We start from the raw sequence: 16,988 nt of genomic DNA on the forward strand, positions 1-16,988 counted from the left end.
AATATTTATAACACCTGCAGAGGGCAGTAAAAGACTCAGAGGCCTTGAAACGTTTAGAAGAAGAAGAAAAAAAACCAACGACAGACTCTTATGTTGTCATTGAGCTGTGTCTGTCAGGTAGCTACCTAAAACTGGTGTACTTGTGAATATAAGTGTGATTGTTCCGTGAGCAGAGGACAATGTCTACCCGGGCTCTGCGAAGGCTCAGAGGGAAACAGCGCGGCCAGGAGGCCTTGGACCTCGGAGATCTAAGTGTGGGTGACAGTCCGGAGGAGCAGGCTGAGGCTGAAGAGGAGCAGCTAGACACTGCTAATGTTTCTCCTCCGTCTAACAGGAAAAGTAATAACAGAAAGGCAAAGAAAAACAAGGCTCAGAAAAACTTTAGCAACATTTATGAACTGGTAAGTTGACTGAACAGTCCTCCATCTACACTTTAACTACATTCAACGTAACGTCAGTTGTGTAACAGTAGCTTTGCTGCTGACAAACTTTGCTAACAGAGGCTAGCTCAAGTCTCAGCTTATTTACCCTGCTGTTACCTTAGCTCGGTGTATTGTAATATAAGGTTAGGGTTTGCTGACAAGGTGTCATCAGAACCGAAAATCACTGGGTTTGATTGGGCTCATTGAGTAGCTGGTCTACAGCACCAGCCAAGGTCTACAGTGTGCTGCACAACAGGTACAGTTACCAGACTTAAGGTTATATACGACATAAATAAACATATAACGTATCACAGTGATTCCCCCAAGTCTGGTTTAGAAATGATTATTTACTGTATTTTAGATAAGGACAGTGTTAGACAGCTGTGTATGTGAATGTTTAAGACATAGGTGAATAGATTGTGATAAATACCTGTGATGAGGATTATATCAGTGATACTTGAAACACTTATTTTAATGAAATGTATATAAAAATAAACGAGACTTGATTTATGAAGCAAGGATCACTGTAAATCAGGACATCATCTTATTTTCATATCGAGCTGAGATCTTTGCATCAACTCTGTGCCTTGAATTGAAAACTGAAATCCCTTAGCAAAGTCATCATTCACGACTTGTTAAAATAGACTGTTCACACAGTAATTTTTGCTAATTTCACCTTTTTAATAGATATGTGATGCAGACAACGAGACGGAGGAACTGTCACCTGATGAAAAGGCAGAGAAAAATCAAATAAGTGGCTTGGATGAGAATGACAACAGTGACATTGTGCAACCAGGTCAAAAGCAACAGCAGACATCAACAGAGGTAAAGCAAAGGGAGAAGGATGTCTTTCTCTGACTTAGTTTTATCATCTCACTGTCTGTCTGATCTATCATGTGTGATCATTATCATCATTGCATTTATTGATCTGTCATCTGTCTTTTCTTTGAAAGTCTTTGTCTGCAGACAGAGTGAAAAAGAAGAAGAAAAAGAAGAAAATAAAGGCAGCGTCAGAGAATGTACAGGTACATTTTTAAGATTTATATAAAAGATTTATAAGTTTGCTTTGGCAAGATAGTTATAAACTATATATTGTTAAAACCATTTTAAGGCTAATTGCCATGTCTTGCAATTATTTAAAGTACAAGTACACAAAATTTGCTAAACTATAACTCCTTTTGGCAGTTAAACAACAGTTACATGTGGTCTAATTTAATTTTAATGTTTTTAGTGACTTTTCTTTCTGGTTTCAGGGGGCTGTACCAGATGGTAATACTGATTTACTGTGGGACAATTTGGAGCAGTCCAATGGTCTGAGTCTGCAAAATGCAGATTGTCGTGGCTGTGACAGAAGATCTGTGTTATATGTGGAGCACAGGTGAGGAGTACCAAGAATGGATTAAAGGACAATGTCCCTCTGGGCAGAGACACGTATAAGGCCCCTAATGCCCCTAATTGTCTTACACTGAGCAAGACTCAGAGTTTGAGCAAAAACGTGATGGGTAGTCAGTGTTTTCTTGTACTTGTTTTCTGTTTGTGTTTAGCCATTTTGTGTTAATTTTAACTTGTTCAGCATCTCTCTGTAGTTATTTTTTAACAATTTTTTTCTTGTTTTTTTTTCTTTCTTTAGTTCAGTGGTGGTCTTTAGTAGTCCAACCCTGGTGCTGCTTGTTTTCCAGGTATCCCTGCTGTACCCACATCTGATTACCTGGATCAGGTGTGTTCAGCCAATCAGAAGTGGGAAGTGCAGGAATAGTTGGAAAACAAGCAGGGAAGGGTGTCCTTGAGGACCAGGGTTGGGAACCACTGCTTTAGTTGTTTAAAATCTCATTGTCATCATTTTGTCTCTCTTCATAGTTTTTATTCACTCTATTTTCAGTTGTTTTCTGCAGCTTTTTAGAGGTTTTCTATCTCTTTCCTTTTTTTCTCATTTTGAGTGTGTGTTTTTATTGTGTGATTTTATTCATTTATTTTCCCACCAACCTGATCTGACTTGGGTAATAATGGACATCTTAACTCAATAATATATGTCTGTTTTTGGTGCAGTACTTCTAAAAAAATCTTTTGACTGGTGCAAGCTGACATGTTAAATGCTCAGCTGCTATAATATATGTTTACATGATTCCTTATTTCTACCATGTGGTGGCACTTGGCTCAAAGAAGAAAAGCAAAGTATTTTATTGATGTTTATCTCAGGGACTGCACTGCAGTGAATTAGCAAAAAAAGGTTAAAACTTGTTAACATATGTTACACATCTGGCCTTATGACACACAGTGATGTCAGAGCAGGTAGTTTAGGTTAGCTGTCAAACAAATCATGTGGTCATAGGAAAGCATGTGATGTTATGAAGGCATTTGTTTTCACCTGCTCGTAAGAAAGATGTCCCCAGTTTCATGTGCCAACCCAGCACAGTCACTAATTTATTGATGGAGTCTCTTTAATATTCATCCAATAAACGATTATCAAGGGTGTAGAACTGTAGTACTTTTTATATAACCACAATTCTTGTTTATTAACAGAAGATACAGTAAAATATTTTTAAGTTTTCTATGCTAACATAAAAAGTGGCTGAAATGAGAAAGTTTTGTTTGAGTTTGTACACTGACAATCACGTGATATGATGCTTGATTGAATGCTTGACTCATATTCTTGACTTACTTATGCTGGCTTTCATGTCTATGCTGTTTGCTCCGTGTGGTCACCAGCCAACTTGTCAGTGTTGCATCTCGAAAATCACAGGAATGTAATATCAGAAATATATGATTTGTTTGTATTTCTATTGCAGGGTCCAGAGCAGACACATTCTGAGACACTGATGTGTAGAATATCTAAATTAAACAGCCCCTCTGTTTCCGTTGGAATGCGTTTTCTCGACTGGTCCACATTGTCATTTATGCTGTCACTTTCTTTATTTCATAAGGAATCTCAACCCAGAGACAGAGCTGAAGAGATATTTTGGAGCTCGAGCTGTACTAGGGGATCAAAGGTAAAACGTTAAGGAGTCTTTTCTGTTTGGTTTTTTTTTTTTTGTTTATTTTTTTTAAATGAACTCACCCATGTCCCCTGTACATAATCAGACTGTTGTGCATTTTGTTTTATTTTGACAGACCTCGACAGAGAAACAGACAGTTTCACCGTAGCACCTGGATGACCAGTCCCAAGGACAGCTGGCCTCGCTTCAGCCGCCCAGGTACTTGTCATCTGAATTACTGGATATTTTAAAGGGCACTTCTGCAGAGGGGACATCTGTCTTAAGTGTGATCCCTGTCTAATATTTCAGCCTTACATCTCCGAAAATGTCGTACATTGACGTCATCGTAAAGACTGGCTGATTGTGTTCATACTGAAAGTCACCATTGATGCATTGTGTAATCTTTGTGTTAGTTAGTTATTCATACAGTGTTGAAGAATTGCTGATAATACTTGCTTTGTTAACACTGTTGATGGTACCACTCCGAACATCTCCCTGAGGTAACATTGTTACATCACCAATATAAACTATTCATTCTTGGATCTTGCTTGCAGCTGTATGTAAACACAATGCCAAATATGATGAATACATCTTCACCCTGCATCACCTTGTTATGTCTCCCCAGGAATCTCAATGACTTTACTGCAGTCAAAGGATGGCATTCACTACTTCACTTTTGAGCACAGTCGAGATTACCAACAAATACAGTTTAAGTTCTTGGATGCTGTCGAGTCTATGGATCCCAACAACATTGTGGTAAAAAGTTCACCCTCTGCTGTACATACTGGTTTCAAGTCAAGCGTCTGCAGTATTGATGTTGCCAGAGATCGAGAAATAATCAGTTCCAGGGTTGTGGAGCTGTATACACCAATCAACCATAACATTATGACCACCTGCCTAAGACTGTGCACAGGAGTCAATACCGCAGTAGGTTGACACGTATGTCACTCTGCAGCTCACTGCGTATCTTCTGTGAATCTGGTTGCATTCATAGTTCTGTTGTCAGGAAGAGCACACATCTGTCCACCATTCAATGAAAAACATATCAAAAAGAGTGAAAACTATTAGACAGAGATAATTTTTTAAAATAAATTCTCCTCACTCTAGTTGTGATGTCACTGGACACTGAATGCTTCTCTTCATAGACACCAATGTACATTATTTCAAACATTGCAACAAAGATTCACACAAAATGGGATTTTTTGAAAGGTATAAATGAAATTGGAAAGTTTAAATGACAGTTGGGTAACCTAGTCATCGGAGAACCTTGGGCAGGGTTAAGGGTGTTCACTGTTTGCCCTTCCTTAGACAACCTTTGGTTGGTACTAACCACTGCAGGCCGGGAACACCCAACAAGATCTGTAGTTTGGGAGATTCTCTGACCCAGTATTCTAGCTATCACACTTTGGGCCCTGTCAGAACCACTCAGATCCTTACACTTGCCTGTTTTTCCTGCTTCCAACACATCAACTTTAAGGACTTAATGTTCACCTACTGCTTAACCCAACACGCTGGCAGATGCCACAGTAACAAGATAATCAGTGTTATTCATTTTATTTGTCAGTAGTAATAATGTAATGGCTGTTTGGTGTAAGTGATATGAGGTGGCAAGAATGGCATTGTATGTCAATTTTATTTATATAGCACATTTACAACAGCTCTTGCTGCCCAAAGTGCTGGACAAACAGGAAAAAAAAAAAAAAAGATATGCATGTACACTATATACGTACATTACATACATACACACACATGCATGCATATACACATACATACACATATACATACATAAGCCAACATATACACACTTATATATACTCATGCATACATAAATACAATAAAACGTAAAAGAGCATGTGAAATACTAAGACCTAGTTCATTCAGCTAAAAGTCAAGCATAGCTTGCATTAAAAGCCAGTGAAAAAAGGTATGTCTTCAACCTGGATTTAAAAAGATCAATTGTCTGTGCAGATCGGATAGTCAGGGGCAGACTATTCCAAAGCCTGGGACCTGCCACAGAGAAAGCTCTATCACCTCTGGTTTTGAGCTTGGTTCTTGGGATAGATAAAAGAAGTATTGTTGAGGACCTCATTGTTTTGGCTGTGGCATATTCAGTTAGCAGCTCTGAAAGTTAAGAGGGAGCGAGAAAATTAAGACATTTATAAACAAAGAGCAAGGTCTAAAACTGCATCCTGAAACTAACAGCAAGCCAGTGTAACATAGCCAATACTGGACTTATATGATCATGCCGCTTAGCGCCAGTCAACAAGCGAGCAGCTGCTTTTTGAACTAGCTGAAGGTGCTTTAAGCAAGACTGATCCAGAACATAATAGGTGGAATTGCAGTAGTCCAAATGACAAGTGATAAACGTGTATAATCCGTTCAAAGACAGCAAGTGGAAGGTATGGTTTTACCTTGGCTAGCAATCTTAGATGGAAGAAACTTGATTGGACTACTGCACTCACCTGTCAGTCTAGCTTAAAGGAGCCATCTAGATAGACTTCGAGATTTTTTACATAAGGGTAACAGTAGGATAGTAGGTGCTGTCAACACTGACTAGAACACAAGTACTTCCAAAAGTCAGAATTGCAGTTTTCTTGTCATGAAAGGCAAGAAAATTTATGGACATCCATTCTTTAATATCTTTGAGGCAGTCCGATAGAGTACAGGTTGCTTATGGCAGATAGACCCCACAGGTAACATATACAGAGCAAAAAGGAGTGGGCCTAAGACTGAGCCCTGGGGGACACCACAGGAGAGAAGAGCCTTTTTTGAGCTAAAGAAGCCCATGTTAACAGAAAAGCACCTCCCAGATAAATAATAGCAGTAAGGCAGCAGAATTACCAGAATCAACCAATTTTTTTTTTTTAAAAAAAAAAGATCATTAAAAACTCTTAGGAGGGCTATTTCTATGCTGTGGTGTGATTTTAAACCGGACTGAAATTTTTCAGAAATATGATTATAGTCGAGGTAGGACTGTAGCTGTAAATAGACCACCTTCTCTAAGACTTTCGATAAAAAAGGAAGCTTGGAGATCGGCCTGTAGTTAGAGAGAACAGTTGGGCCAAATTATGTTTTTTAATGAGAGGTTGTACTAAGGCATGCTTAAAAGATGATGGAACACAGCCAGTAGCCAGCAAGATATTAATTAACCTTAAAATAAAACGCCCAACACTCTCAAAAACATTTTTAAACAGTTTAGGTGGAATACAAGTGTGGAAAAGAAGTGAAGAGACGTGCGCAAGTAGGTTGGAATGGGTGGAGGAAAGTGTCAGATGTGATGTGTGACAAAAGAGTGTCAGCAAAAATAAAAAGGAAGGTGTACAAGACAGTGGTGATACCAGCAATGTTGTATGGTTTAGAGACAGTGGCACTGAGAAAAAGACAGGAGGCCGAGCTGGAGGTAGCAGAGCTGAAGATGTTGAGGTTCTCTTTAGGAGTGACAAGGATGGTTAGGATCAGGAATGGGTACATCAGAGGGACAGCTCATGTTAGATGTTTCAGACATGTCCTTTGGCATGTTCAGAGGAGGGACAGTGAATACATTGGTAAAAGGATGCTGAGGTTAGAGCTGCCAGGAAGGAGGCCTAGAGGAAGACCAAAGAGGAGGTTCTTGGATGTAGTGAAGGAGGACATGAGGATAGTTGGTGTGGATGCAGAGGATACAAAGAATAGGGTTGAATGGAGGCGGATGATTCGCTGTGGCGACCCCTGAAGGGAGCAGCCGAAAGGAAAAGACAATCCATAGGACAATGAGATGGTCATAAAAGCTGGACCATATCTGCTAATTCAATAGAAGACACAGGCTCAAACTGCTTGAGGACAGCTGAGCAGACGGGGGGAATAGAAGGGTCCAGGGCAACAATGTCTGCTCTGTATTTCTTGGACAGTTGTTTTCTTACATGCAGCTCACCAGGATAATGTCTAGCAATGTCTGTGCATGTCTGAAAGGATGTCGATTCATCAGGGTTAATGTGCTACTCATTTTTCCTTTCAGTGTGAAATTCGAGTAAACAAGCTCCTTGATTTGTTAAAGTGTCGTCACGCATAACATTTAAGTTTGTTTTATTTCATGTGTAACAAACGTTAAGGTTCATTTTTGACAATAAAATCAATGAAAGTCCAATTAAACAATTAATCAAAAACATAATCAACTGATTCATTGATTATTAAAATAGTCTTTTTTTGCAGCCTATGTGAATATACTGGCAACTATGTTAGGTCATCCTAACAGAGAATATGTGAAAAAATGTTCATACCCTGTGACCATGCTATGACTAATCTATGAATATGTGAATATCTGTGGTGGATTGTATTACTATTCCTGGAGGTTCATGCACAGTGATCAATGTGTATATGTTAATAATGAACAGTTTGCAAACATGTATGTGTAAATGTACTTACAAACCTACAGTTGCAGAGATAGTTGTACCACATGATTGGGGTTCAACCCATACACAATTTCTACTGTTGACAGCATTTTGTCAACTCTTAATTTATGTCTTTGTCTGTCTCTGTAGTTTTGACCATTAACTTTTGTTCCTTTTCCCCTAGGCCTTGCTACAGCTCAACCCATACCATATTGATTCCTTGCTGCAGTTCTCTGATGTCTGCCGAATGCAGGAGGATCAGGAGATGGCCAGGGACTTCATTGGTGAGTATCATGGGCTCTTGAATTATTTTTTTCAGTATATGTTTACAAATCCATAAATGACAATGTAAAAATGTGTTTCTATCGGTTTTGAATAATGTATAAATAGTCAAAAACTGAGATGTCTCATTTCAAAAAGTATCCAGAACCTTAATTGAGGTTTTTGTAGAAGCTCCTTCGGCAGCAATTGGAGATTTGAGTTTTCTTTGATAAGCCGGTACAGGCTTTGCAGACTTAGATTTGCCAGTTTATCCCAGTTCTCAGGTTCTGTCACTTAAATCGTATGCCTGTGAACTTCATGTTTCTCCACAGATGGGATTTAAGTCAAGGCTTTGGCTGGACCCTTCAAGGACACTCAGACACTTGTCTTAAAGCAACTTCAACATTGTCTTGATTGCATGCTGCATAAATTCTGCAAACCTTTAAGGTGTTGTTATGTGTACATAGAGATTAGTTTAAATCTGTATCTTTAGAATTAACAGAGAAATCATCTAAAAACTCTAAAGTTTAAATTTAATATTATATCCATACACATCTAAAAATGTGAGCCATTCTTGTAACTGATAGTGGTGCTGTGGGTATTCTTATGTGTTAGTTTGATAAGTATATTGCTACAGAATAATACCTTTTAATCAGTATTTAAAATTGATGTAACATACAAAAGTGCTAAAGCCAAATTAGTGATGACTGGGTAATTCCTATTTTAATTTAATTTATTAGTGCTTTAGTGGTCAAGCTCAATGTACTTTTGTAAAGTGCAAATCAACAAAACTGCTATTGTTAGAAATTCAAAGTTTGTGCAAAGCTCAATAATAGGTCCATTATCACAGGTCTTCCTGTCAACTTTAATAGTTCATGTAGAAGACCAAAGGGATACTTTAACAATGAGTGTTTGTGTTCTGTCTTGGCTAATTTAATAATATGCCAATGTTTGAATTGAAGTAGGTGTATGTTTTTCATTTCTAGTTTTTTTTCTGACACAGTCCAACACCTGCAATGTTTTAGCTATTTTCCACTGCACGCCATAAATGATGCTATACGCAGCATGCGGTTACCTTCGTCAAAGCGTTACTTTTTTTGGTGTTGTGGATAGATATGAATAAAAAACCTGATTATTTGTCTCATTTTTAGGGAGGGCGTTGTACAGTTTTGAGTGTGCTGTTCATCCTTTATTCAGTCTGACATCTGGGACCAGCAGACTTGATTATCTGAGACCAGAAAACAGGTTGGGTCTTTCTCTTTTTCTGTTTTTTGAGTTGGAACTCAAATTATTATTGTTTTGTAACAACAGTTGTGTTATAAGGACTTAATTGTTGTGTTATAAGGATTTAAGGCAAAATGCAAATTTATAATTCAGTATTCTCGGTTTGCAGGGCATTTTATCTTGCTCTTTATAAGCACATGATGTTCCTGGAGAAGCGAGGATGCCCACGGACAGCTTTGGAGTACTGCAAACTGATCCTGAGGTACAATTGCTAAAGCTCTTTGAAAGACGAGCTATAGAGTTAATGAGAAACAGTGCAATATTTGTAGCACATTTTAAAACGCTGTGTATGTTAACCAATAACTTTTACCTTAGTTTCAGTTATTAGTGTACATTCTTAGTTTCTGCTTGGTTCTCATTATCTCTAACCGGCACCCTCTGTCTATAAAATGAATGAAGGTGTCAGATTGTACAGCTCTTTCTCCTTGTTATGCCTTTAGTTTCTTTGTTTGACATCACATTGAACAGTATTACATATGATCACATGGCTAGCTACTAAACAAAAAGAACTTTTATTTCACTGAATAAACAACCAGAGAGCAGACATCAGATGATGAAGAAGATATTCCTAAGATAATTAGCTTTATATTCCACCAGGGGTAATGCTGTACAGGCACAATGGGATGTCAGAACATCACATTTCATCCATTACATGACAAGGTTATAGTGTGGTGAGTTTATCTACTGATCAATGTATACAATTTTAATAAGGCAACATAATAAATCTTACTACCAGTTTCTAATGTGTGTTATATTATTGTTGATGGGGTGTTTTTTTTTAAGACATTAAAATGTGTTTCCACTTTTATTATACTATATAATGGTGTAAATGTAAGATAATGAGGTAAAATGGTGAATTAATTGACCTTGGTAGTAAAGTCCAATCAACAGTCAGTGTAGATAATTTAAATGTCATTACAAGACACCAGAAAAGCCATACCTGTTGCAGATGGCATTTACGTAACACCTTATAACCTTACACACTACTGTCCTCAGTCTGTGATAGCTTGAGCTTGAAGGCCATAAAAAATGACAGTTGCTTCTCTCCAGCCAGCAGTGACAACATCACCATTTGCTTAAAATGGCACTGTGATCGATAAAATCTTAAAAAGCAGTATTTGAAGAAATATCTTACATGCAGGCTGCTTAACAATATCAGCCTACTGTTGTTTTTCCCTTGATATATCATTGTGCATGCTCACACCATATTAAATACATTGTGCTGGACATCAAAGAAAACCAGAGCTGTTTGGTCACTCCATGTTCACTTCAGTTGGTTAGTGGCCCAAGCTTCAAAAGTTATGCTTAAAGGAAATAGAGCAGTAATGATGATATGTGTTTTCTGATATGTTTTTTAATTCTCCCGAAAGTGGAACTATTAGAATTTAAGCTGAATGTCTGTTATAATCACAAGTGCATTATGAAGACTGAGCAATGCTTCAGAAAGGTGGAGAGATGTTTTATGTTCCATCCTCAAGTGTCTGTTGAGACTGTTTGATTCAGATGTGTCTTTTTGTTTGAAGCTCTGGTGCTTGTAATAATTATTTACTTGTGGCCTTATTTTCAGTTTGGACCCAGACTCTGACCCACTCTGCATGCTTCTGATCATTGATTTCTTGATGCTGCGTTCCAGAGAGTATGAGTCTTTACTCCAGTTGTATCAGGACTGGGAGGTAAAGTGTGCTATCATGTGCATATTTTTAAATGTGATTTTTAAGTTAAAGTTTGAAGTCAGCGTTTCAGTCGGACACAGAATTGTCTTGTTTTTGTCTTATAGGAGCACAGAAATTTGTTCCAGCTTCCGAACTTTGCTTTCTCCACTGCGCTTTGCTATTTTCATCTCAGTCAGCAGGAAGATATGGACCCTGAGGAAAGTCACAAGCAAAGATGCAAAGCTGACCAGATGCTGCAGAACGCCCTCATCATGTTCCCTGGAGGTTAGACAGTCAAAACAGCACCACCCTATGAATAGTTTAAACTAATTGCCCTTCAGTCACTTTTTCACATGATTTATGGTGTGACTAAACTGACTTCTTTGACATAATAGGGGTTTCTTGCCGTTCACATTAAGGAAGCTGTAAATGTGCATTATCATGTACTTGTGTTGCTGTAAATATGTTTTCTGCAGTCTTGATGCCTCTACTGGATCTGTGCAGTGTGCAGCCAGATGCTACAGTCACCTCACATGCCTTCTTTGGCCCAAAGAGTCAGATAATGTATATAGACCCTTTGTTTTCTGCATTATCCTGCATTTATTACCAGGGCAATAGACCCTACTGATATAATATAGTATTATATAATGTATCAGTCATTGTTTTATAGCCATTAACCATAAGAAATGCAGTGTTATTGTTATACATCTTCTCCTGGCCTTTATTTTTGTCTTTATTTTGTATAGATTTGTTTTCTTTCTACTCTAACTTTAGTCGGCTTACTTTCTGTGTCTCTAGGCAGCCACCAGCCCTGACTGAACTGACAGCTCTGTATGTGGGGAGGACTTACAACCTGTGGAGGGAGGCACCAGTAATGCTTTGGTTGGAAGAATCTGTGAAAGAGGTGCTGCGTCGAGTGGATGCTAAAGACCCTATAGTGGATGATTGCCAAGACAAGTAAGAGCTCTGTGATAATTTTCCATTCTCAACAGCATTCATTAATGACAGACATAACTTTAATGCTGGTAAATGAAGCGATCATGCCATGCTGCAAACTGGGTCAAACACTGTACTTGAGTATTTAAATAAATGTTGAAGCCTTCACCTTCATACCCTGTTGTAGGAGACAGCAGAGGTACCGCAGTGCACCAAGGAACATCCATCGCCACGTCCTCCTCTCTGAAATCAAGGAAGCCACCTCAAGTCTGCCTCTAGTAAGAGATGATCAGCAACCACAATTTAACACAATAGCTTGTGCAGTGCCCTTAATTCACTCACCGGTAAATACTACCTATGTTCTCAGCATCCTCAGGGATTTAAAAATTTCACTATTAATTGTGAATCTTCAGCAAATCAATTTCCTAATATATATTTTTCCTTCACTCTCTGAAGTCCTAGTCTGAGGTTGTCTTTATACAATTTAAATGACTGTATTCTCCAGTGCCTTTAGTTTATAAATACATAACACTTTTTATAATTTCTGAGGATCAGAATTGAGATACCCATACTAAAAATTCACATTAACCATTTTTTTTCTTTTTTTTTTTCTGTATATGAAACCATTTGATTGATCACGGTGTCAGATTTGTTATGGAAAAAAAACCTTTTTAGCTGATAAATTAGTTTCATTTTAAGTGTAGTTGCTCCATACACAAAACACTGCTGCTGGACTTCTTAAAACTTCTGAAAATTGATTGGCTGGGACTTTGCAGATTTTTTGGGCTTTGAATCATAACTATAGTCACACAGGGAAATATCCCAAAGGAAGGCCAGGAAGAAGCTTAATGTAATACTGTATGCTACCAATACTGACTCACTAAGACCTTCAGACAGTCATGTAATCTGTGTTACACAGAGGATTGTCACAGTCTCCACTGAGTATATTGGCCAGTGATTCCAAATCTGGCTTTGAAAGTGGTTCAAGAGAAAATCAACAGAATCCTGATCACCTCGGGAGAATTCATGTTTCTTCAGAACTCTCTGTGGAAAAAACTATTATGTTGCTTCTCTATTTGATATCCTCAGGAGGTGACCACTCAGCCTATGATGAGCTTTGACCCTCTGCCACCACTGGACTCAGTAATATCATATACGCGACCAGAGAGGTAATGCAGTGCCCCCATATCTATTGTACAGTCAAAAATGACATTAATATCTTGGTCTACAAACAAACATAATCAAATGTGTGTTTGTGTCTCTGCATATAGGCAGCATACTGGTGCATCTACTGAGAGTACATTAGCACTATTTTTCCGGTCTCTGATGCCAAACTTCAACCTTCAGGTGAGTTGTGTAGATTAGGCATGATAGGGCTTAAAAATAAATTGATTGGGGATAACTCTGTTTTTAAAAAAAAAAAAAAATCCATAAAGTAAATGCACCATAACTGATTTAGAATGTTACAATGTGCTTTAGAGCTTTAATTATCATTTGTGAATTTGAGCATGTCCCTCTGTAACCTGAAGAATAAAGGGTTATGATGTCATCTGAAAACGAATACTGGTATGGCCAAATATCAAATTACAGAAAATCATTGTAGGACATAAATAGACTGCATAGTGTGCATAAAAGGATATCATGTCATAAATAGCTATAAGCCTTACATTCAAATAAAAGATAATTGTCTCTGAAATTGTGTGAGTTCAGGGTCAGAGATGTGTTCACTCAGAACTGACCTGCTCCACAGGAAATCAGCGGATACAAATTGTCTCCTTGATACTCTGATTTCCTGTCAGAGTCGTCTGTTTTTAAGGAGCTTCCTGTTCAACCCATATGGCAGGACCCTCCAGGGCTGGAGGATGGATCTGGGAGCCATCCTTGACTGATGGAATATTTCTTCCACATACTCATGATGGTTACCCTAAAGGGATGACAACTAAAAAGTCTTAAAGAAGGGATTTAACCTCATTCTGTCCACCATTCATTTTATGTCAGTGAAGAACAAAACATTACTCATGAAGCACAAAATAAACAGGTTTCCCTTAAAGCACAATTATTATGGAATAATATGTCAATTTTGAACGTTGCCTTCAGTTAAAAAAACAATCTTTCTAGTCAGTCTAGTGTTGAGCACATTCCATTTTTCTGTCACATGAACTACTGCTGCAATAGCCGGCCTTCTTTGTGAGAGCTGAATTATCAGATGCAAAACTGCTATGCTATGCGGCCGATATTGCATTTGGAAATATTTTTTTTTAAAAAGAAAATTGAGCGTACAGGACGCAAGCAGCAGCGTCTACCCACAGGGATTCATGTAAGGGACCACCGTTCTGGTCTGTCATTTCAACAGCAACATATGAGTGTTTGCTTTTTCCTCTAATTTGCTCCACATTATTTGCCCCTTACACCTTGTTCCCTCAAAATGGACCGTAGTTTGTCTGAGGTCATGTGAAGCAGGACAGTGAGATGTAGAGTTTTTCTTATCCCTGTAATTAACTCTTATAGTACTTGGGGTAGTAGTACTATAAGTAACAGTAGTATTGCTGGTATTTGACTAAGATTTGATATGATATACAGTGTATTCACACCCCCTTCATATTTTTCTGTTTTTTATGTTGCAGCTTGATACAATTGTTTAAATAATTTTTTTCTCATTAATCTACACTCAGCACACATAATCACAAAGTGAAAACAGAATTTTACAAATGTCTGTAAATTTCTCCAGTCGGGGCTTTGGCTAGGCCACACAAGGGCATTCACAGAGTTGTCCCTAAGCCACTCCTGTGTTGTCTTGGCTGTGTGCTTAAGGTTGTTATCATGTTGGAAGTTGAACCCTCAGCCCAGTCTGAGCTCCTGAGCAATGGAACTTTGTCCCATCTCCATAAAGGATCTCTGGAGCTCAGTCAGTCACCATTGGGTTCTGGGTCACCTCTTTTACTAAGGCCTTTCTCCCACTTGCTCAGTTTCGCCACACGACCAGCTCTTGGAAGAGTCCTGATTGCGCCTAAGCTAATTTTCACACTTAGAATGTATCTGAGTACTTATGTCAATGTGATATTTTAGTTTTTCGTTTTTAATAAATTTACAGACATTTCTAAAATTCTGTTTTCACTTTGTCATGATGGGGTACTGAGTGTAGATTGAGGAAAAAAAATGTAAACAATTTTATCAAGCTGCAACATAACAAAATTGCACCGTATATTGTATGCCAGGCACACTCAAACATCTTGCGGGTGAGCTCTACATCTTAATGTTAATGGATGGGCCCAAAGCATGCTTCCATCAGGACAGTTCCATCCATCCTAATCATGTTATGCATTTACAGAGAGGAAACGATACAATATAGATAAGGGAAATATAGTTAAGACTAGGGACGCTACTGAGTTCTTCAGTTTTATTGTAAAGATATGATTACGTGTCTAGAAGGCAACGTGACTTTATTAGATATCACAGGACACCTGCGGCACTAACCGTAAAGTCAGGGTGTAAGAAAGTGATACAGGCAGTGATGTTGAATCTTTCAGTTTGACACATGCCAAGATTGAAATCATTTTGATTCAGGACCTTTGTACTCTGTATCCATTAATGTCTGTCTTGGTTAGGGTGGACTGAGGCAGGAGGATGATGGCGAAGTGGCTCGAGCTGGTCAGGAGCTGAACCAGGAAGTAAATCGTCTGTTGGTGGCCATGAGAGACATGCTGGCAAACATCAGGTTTCAAGAGCCACCAAGAGAGGACCACCCCTACAGAGATGAAGAGGAATGGGACTGACAGAGGGATGAGTGAAGTGGTATAAAGAGGAATAATAGACACATTTTAAAATACAAATGACCTTAAAAACATGATAATATTTAATGACGTGTATAATAATTAAGAGAGGAGATCGGTAACTGAATAGTATTTTTTAAATTTGTACAATGTCAGAAGTGAAAGTAAGAGATGGTGGTGGGACTTCAGAATCAGAAAACATGTTTAGTTAATCCTGTCATGCCACTAAAATTGCCAGTGTTTAATTATAATAATGAAACATTTTACATTTTCAACAACTCATTGTCACTTGAACTGTACCTTCACATAAAGGGTGCTTCTCTCACTATAATTTCTGCCTTTGTGAGAATTTTTCATTTACCCAAGCAGCAAATATTTTCACGCCAGGTGGTGATTTTGGATCACACTCACCATTTTTGCTTGGGAACACCTAAACACACCTTTTCATTATGTCACAGAATCAGAAATTTTAATTATCATTACCTGAGATCACAGACCCTGTCGCTTAAAACCCATTGATGGGAAATCAGTTAAGCACATTGAAGTCAGCATTAATTAACTTTCAGCATCTTAAAATTGCAAACCTGAATACTGAAGCCTAATTAGTTCTGGGTAACTCACTTGTAGCTTTTCTGGATTGTGCAAAATATGTAATGGTTTCCTTTGGCACCAGTAAATCTGTTTTTTCCCAAAATAATACTGTATGGACCTGATTTGTATTGGCTTTAAAGGTGGGAATTCAGTAGATTCCACAGCTTATTTTAGCTTTTAACTGTCTTTGTCGAAAACGGTCTATAGTTCATTGATGTCCTGCTACTGAGATACACACGTTAAGAGAAATTGTCTTTATTTTTGCTGTAATCCTAATCATCTTGTACAAATATTACTGTGATGTACACAAATTTTAAGTAACTAAAAGGAGCAACATATCAACAGGAGGAAAGAAACACTTAAGGCTAAACAGGCAGATGAATCAGATTATTTTAGTATTAAAAACAATGAATTATTTATAATTACCACAAAATATTTTACTGGAAAATGACAGTCTGAAGATCTCACACGCTTTCTTGGACTGTGTTGTTTTCTTGCTCTGTTACAATATGTTCCCTCACTCTTGCTCTGTTTGGTACTGATTTTAGTTTGACATAACAGTATTTGATAATTTGTGGCTCACTCCACCCAATAATACAGTACAGAGAATTGGCTAGATTTTTTCAGTAGTCTGCTGTTTCCCATCAAGTTATATCCAGTGCAAGAGAATGGCAGATATTCTCTAAATTTGGCCTAAATTGATGTTAATATTTCCCTTGTGCTTTCTGTCAGA

The 16,988-nt window shown here is 38.0% G+C and overlaps 1 protein-coding gene across 1 annotated transcript; it reads left to right on the forward strand.

The window, feature by feature from the left end:
* Positions 1-57: 57 nt before the first annotated feature.
* On the forward strand, positions 58-16,361 carry tcf25 (TCF25 ribosome quality control complex subunit). Its single transcript, XM_026320248.1, has 18 exons — positions 58-401; positions 1,110-1,247; positions 1,376-1,447; positions 1,676-1,800; positions 3,344-3,409; positions 3,531-3,613; positions 4,020-4,150; positions 7,946-8,045; positions 9,174-9,267; positions 9,416-9,508; positions 10,874-10,979; positions 11,084-11,243; positions 11,435-11,522; positions 11,757-11,915; positions 12,082-12,172; positions 12,984-13,063; positions 13,166-13,241; positions 15,500-16,361. Exons 1-18 carry the CDS (start codon positions 180-182, stop codon positions 15,665-15,667), a joined length of 2,052 nt encoding a protein of 683 aa, XP_026176033.1. The 5' UTR covers positions 58-179; the 3' UTR covers positions 15,668-16,361.
* The last annotated feature ends 627 nt before the right edge of the window (positions 16,362-16,988 follow it).

Source organism: Mastacembelus armatus, chromosome 3 (genome assembly GCF_900324485.2).
Source record: "Mastacembelus armatus chromosome 3, fMasArm1.2, whole genome shotgun sequence".
Lineage (NCBI taxonomy): Eukaryota > Metazoa > Chordata > Actinopteri > Synbranchiformes > Mastacembelidae > Mastacembelus > Mastacembelus armatus.